Source organism: Mustela putorius, unplaced genomic scaffold (genome assembly GCF_011764305.1).
Source record: "Mustela putorius furo isolate JIRA1106 unplaced genomic scaffold, ASM1176430v1.1 tig00003901_pilon_pilon_pilon, whole genome shotgun sequence".
NCBI lineage: Eukaryota > Metazoa > Chordata > Mammalia > Carnivora > Mustelidae > Mustela > Mustela putorius.
Genome location: NW_025422049.1, coordinates 14946195 through 14951690, shown reverse-complemented (window position 1 = coordinate 14951690; position 5496 = coordinate 14946195). Strand labels below are relative to the sequence as shown.

General features: G+C 40.0%; 1 protein-coding gene across 1 annotated transcript; it reads left to right on the top strand.

The window, feature by feature from the left end:
* The first annotated feature begins 808 nt into the window (after positions 1-808).
* Positions 809-1318, top strand: SERTM2 (serine rich and transmembrane domain containing 2). The gene has a single exon (XM_045068240.1). The coding sequence runs from the start codon at positions 993-995 to the stop codon at positions 1263-1265; it is 273 nt and encodes a 90-aa protein (XP_044924175.1). The 5' UTR covers positions 809-992; the 3' UTR covers positions 1266-1318.
* The last annotated feature ends 4178 nt before the right edge of the window (positions 1319-5496 follow it).

Here is a 5496-nt window from a genome sequence, read left to right as displayed (position 1 = left end):
CCTAATCTAACCTAGCTATTAGTTGCTGTACAGTGATCTGAATTTTTCCTTTCTTTAATAACCATTTACCACTTAGCAAAAGGCATGCAAATTGAAAACTCAGGATATCATTTTAAAATTACTTTGCCCTTAACAAACATTTTTGCAACATGTCCCTTAATTTGTATCCCAAAAGAAATTGACATCTGTTTCTCTTAGATACCTAAATCTTCTGTTTTTGTTTTTGATTTTCAGGAGTATAAATCTGTTGAAGAATCTTAAGAGTCAAATCTTCTGAGCCTGGACAGAGTGCTGCGGGCATCTCTGAGGTCTCCTCCTTCTGAGAATTACCCAACACGTTCCCTGCAGCCTACAGTGAGGGACGTCAACACACGTTCTCTCGACTTACAGCCCTCAAGCCGTGGCAGCTGGGCAGGAACCTTACCTGCTCCATCCTGAGGGGAGACTCTGAGAGACAAGAAGGGTGAAAATTCAGATATGCTTAGCCTGAAATACACAAAATCCTTTAGAAAGTCTCCTCACAGAAGAACCCAGTTAAATCCACGTGATTAGTGTGCACACTTAGATGAACCGTAGGTAAAAGAGAGAACCTTTCTCCTACCATCAAAGTAGAGTAAAAGCCTGATATCACACTCTGTGATCTCTTGTGCCCATACCAGTATTATAGAGCAGTTTCACCATTATTTGTTTTAATCAGTATGAGAGTAGGACTGTGGAAAATAAGAGTTATATATATATATATTTTTTAATGATTAAGAATTTCTGACAAAACCTATTGAGGGATAGGGGTGCTGGACAGAGTGTGGCCATTGCCAAATTAGAACATCACCATTTTCCTGCTTGTGCACCACTGACTTGGTTCAAGTCGTAACTGCTTTGTGTAAGATTATTAGAACACCTCCAGTGTATTCAGAGACGGTCTGAGTGACTGTGGAATGCCTTGAGGGCAATAGAAGGCAAAGAGAAACAGATACCCACAGAAGTCTTGAGTGATGACGGAGGTGCATTTCAGGTACCATGGAAATCTCACTGGCCGGGCCCATTTCCCCACCCTGGCAACAGAGGTCGACACCACCTCAGATAAGTATTCCAACCTCTACATGTATGTGGGCTTATTCCTGAGCCTCCTGGCCATTCTCCTCATCCTGCTCTTCACGATGCTCCTTCGGCTCAAACATGTCATCTCACCCATCACTTCTGAGAGCACCGAAAGTGTCCCTCAGTTCACAGATGTAGAAATGCAGAGTCGAATCCCCACTCCGTAAAGCCAGGCTGACGACAGGCTTTAGTGGATCTCAGTAAACCCTTGGATGTTGATGTCGGGGAAAGTTTATTTTGTTGCACGTGGCTTCTCGTGTAGGGAAATCAACAAGTTGTTTATTGAATAAGCTGTTCATGGTTTGTGTGTGTGTGTGCGCGCGTGTTGTTCTTTATCTTGATTCTGCTTGTGGGATATCTAAAAGGCTTAAGACTCATTCTGTGCCAGGAATAAAGGAAATGGCAGCTGGTTGGGAGGGCAGGTTGCCATAGTAACCAAAGAGAGCCTGGGCCCTGAGCAAACCTCAGACCACAGAAATTCATATGCAGCTATTGTAAAAAACACAGGATCCCTGGAAGTTCCGAGAACAAGAAAGATCTGCTTTCACGGGGGTTAATGGTTCAAAGAGAGTACCCCTGAGAAAAGGACAAGCTTTAATTGAGCACTTGGACCCTAAAGACTGGCCTCTGCTGACATGAAGCTAATTCATGTCAGAGGTTAATAGAAGGGACCACAAACCCTTTTCCCAAAGAAACTATGATTTTATCATCCAAGGCCATTGGGTTTGTCCCAAACCAAAGAAGAGATTTAAAGAAACTGTTGATGTTTAAAGAGCAAGTTTGCAGAAAGAAGCTGCTAGTCAACAAATTCATTTAGAGAGGGAAAATGTGCATTTTATATCTGTGTTATTACTATTACTAGACTTTCAAAAACTTAGATAATGGCAGATGTATTACAAAAATCCGGAATCATGAGCTTCCCCCAAACCAAGTGAAAAGTAAGTCCAAATGTGGTCATGACAACGAAACCTCCATTATACGTGCAGTTTCTTTACCTTTTTCCTCCCTCCCTGTCACGTTCCAGGATTGAGTTGCACCAAAATATGAATTTTGTTTAAAGATGGCCCTGGCAAAAAAGACCCAACTAGACTTTAAAGCAGAAATGAAATAATCTTGGTATTCTGTCACTGTATGATTGTGGCTTTGGACAAAACATTCAAGCCTCTGGGTGCCAGGTTTTTTTTTTTTGGTTTTTTTTTTTTTTTTTTTCTGAAAAATGATCAGAGAGCTATTTAGTCACAGGGCTCCTTTTAGATCTGAGTGTAAGAAAAAGACAAAGGAGGAAAAGACTAAACACCACCCTCCTGCAAATCCTTATTAAGATCAATGTCCTCAAATGTCACATTTGTCTTTCCTGGAAAAGGCGTTTCCCTTCCTGATCCCTGCCAAAAGAGGAAGTGTTTTGCTTATTACCTATAAGAGAAATATATTTTTAAGAAATTCCACTCCCATAAGTAGCCTAGTATGCCAATAGTACAGAATTTGATTTTTTTAAAAAACGAATGTTCCAAAAGGGAACCAAAGGAGATGAGTCCTGTTTACAAATTAGAAATGAGAAGGCGGGTCATCTACTTGCCGCCAAAAAACGAACATGCACATTGTCAATTTCTACCTGCTTAAAATAATTCTACCCGCCTTAAAAAATAGTCAGTTCTCTCTGGCCCCTAAAGGAGGGTCATCAAATGTCACAGGGTGCTCCCTCGGGAACTGCGGGTGTGGTGAGGGAGAAATGGTCTGGACTGGGTTAATGCGCCCTCCGCCAGACACACAGAGCTCTCTCTAGTCTGTTACCAATTTAGATTGGCCCCTTTACTCTGATCTAAATCTAGCTTGGTGGTGAAATTCCCAAGTGCTTTCTACTTTTATACAGAGTCATTTGCCAATACTCTTCTCTCCAAGGGGCTGCAAAGTGTGAAATCCCCACATGCAGAGCTAAACTTAGCAGCAAGTCTGGTGCCTCTGGCTCACTTGTTACAATAAGCGGACCTTGAGAATTGGCAGCTGATTTCTGCACCATTCAGAAGAGATCGGCAGGCAGGCTAAGACTCCAATAGGGCATGTACTTCCCTTTAGGCATTACGTTTTCCAAAACGCATAGTGACGCTTATATTATTACATTTGGTAGTTCAAGTTGTGTCTGCCTTCAAAGCCAGACTCCACATACCCTTCAACATTTTAGTTCTTAGCAGCCTTACATGGACTTCATCGAGGGCTGGCAATGTTTCCCACAATTTCTTAAGGACATAAATATCCCCTTGCTCCAGGCTCTCTCTTTTGCACTTGCAGTATTTGAATGCACTTTACGGTTAGGAAGTCAGTGGCTGGATAACATGAGGGAACTGATGAGACTTTCAACAGCAGTGACTAGCAAGATATTCAATATCTTGTTCCCAGAGCTGATGAAGAGACAGGCTACAAATTCATTCCTGTTCACCTGACCTCCTGTACCCTAATTTCTGGAGCTTAAAACTGCTCTTTAATCACTGACTTGGATGAAGAGTCCTGATTTATGATTAGGTTACTCACCTGGAAAACAACCACCCTCTTTCATCACAACTTCCCCATGGGATCCAGATCTTCACTGAGCATTAACCAAAACCCACAGCACAGTTGCACTAAAATGGTGACCTAACCAACGCCCCCCCACGCAATTTCTAGTGATAACATAAATGGAGCTGCATCTAAGCAGATGTGTCATTATGGTGACTCACATGGTACTTAATCTTTAGGAAAATAAACCGAATGTTTTCATCATAGCAAAATTACTGTAAAGACAATTATTTTTCCATTTGTATTAATTTTATTCTATCCCTCGATATATTAATTAACATATATTACTACTCAAAGAGGCAGCTAGAGCAATCAGTGGGCATAATTTGAATTTATCCATCTATCCAAAATGCTGACTTGGCAACTCCCTCCCCCATCCCCACTCTCCAAAAGTTGCATGATAACCTAAATGTATATAAACAGGTTATTTATGTGTAGATGTACTCTGTTTTAAGGTGAAAGAGTGATTCTTTACTTTTTATTATGCGGGCCCATAGGAAATTGTCATTTCCATAGGTCAAAAGTGCTCAACTCTCCACAATTTCATATAATTCAACTTAATAAAAAGAAGACTCACATATGAACTTTCTAAATGGTACACTCTCCTAATACGTTTAAAAGTAATTCAATTTCTAAAAATGTACTTTGAATACATTTCAGAATCATGGGTTGTATAAAACAAGGTATATTGTAAAAAGACGTGTGTATTATGTATCAGGCAGGAAATATTAAGGTTAATCAAGTAAAGATGGGTTCATCCAGCCTAACCTTTCTATCCATGCCAAATCTGAAGTTTTGGACTCATAAGTGACTTTGACCCCACTGTACTTACTACGTAGGTCAGAGAGGTCCACTTGATTCAATGAAATGGCTATATTTAGTAATACATTTATTCACCTGCATTTGTAGTAAAGGAACTTTTTTTAACAAAATGAAGAACTGTGTAAAAAAAAATTTGGTTTCTTTTGTTTGAAGTTGTCAATATTTCAGATAGATTCATATGGTATAAAAACAAACCTAATATTTCAATTATTATTTAGCATGTCATTTTTGATCCCTGGAAAATAAACTTCTTGGTTTGCTGATAACACATATCTATTGTCTGAAGAATGTAAAGAACATTAGTCTCTTCACTCTGATATAAATTGGAACAGCTGCCAATTTGTGGAGTTTGTAAATTTTTATTTTTATTTTTGAGAGAGAGTGAGAACGTGCACACTCAGCACATTGCCTGATTCAGGGCTTGATCTCATGACCTGGAGATCATGACCCGAGCCCAAATCAAGAGTCATACACTTAACTGACTGAGACACCCTGTGGGATTCATAATTTTGAGATGTCGTTATTTCTTCTTATTCCCCAATTTCCCAGCCTTTATTTTCTTCTGATTTGCAAAGTTATTGATGCACTTGTTTCTATAGTAGTAAGATGTGAAAAATAGATAATGAGTGCCAGCTTCCAGTGAAAGTGATCGAAGAGTGAGATAAGGCATCTAAAATATCAGTCTTTCAACATTTCCCTCCCCTCATAGGTTATCATTCTTAATGTACCTTTCCCTGTGCTTTCTTTATTTGATCCTCACAGCCACCCTGTGAGTAACTGGGTGGAGATATTATAGTCTGTGTTACGTGAACACAGAGGTGAGGGAGGCATTCATGGTTACACACAGGCTGAGTCAAGGTGACACTGTCAGTCTTTGAACTCCTAGTTTAGTACTCATCCCACCATGCTTTGCTTTCTGAGCACTGAATAGATATTTCAAAGCTTTCCATGCTGGAATACTCCAAGTTCTGCCAGCAACAATTGAGCTCTCTAGATGATTAACTCCCTGTGCCCAAATTCAAAACA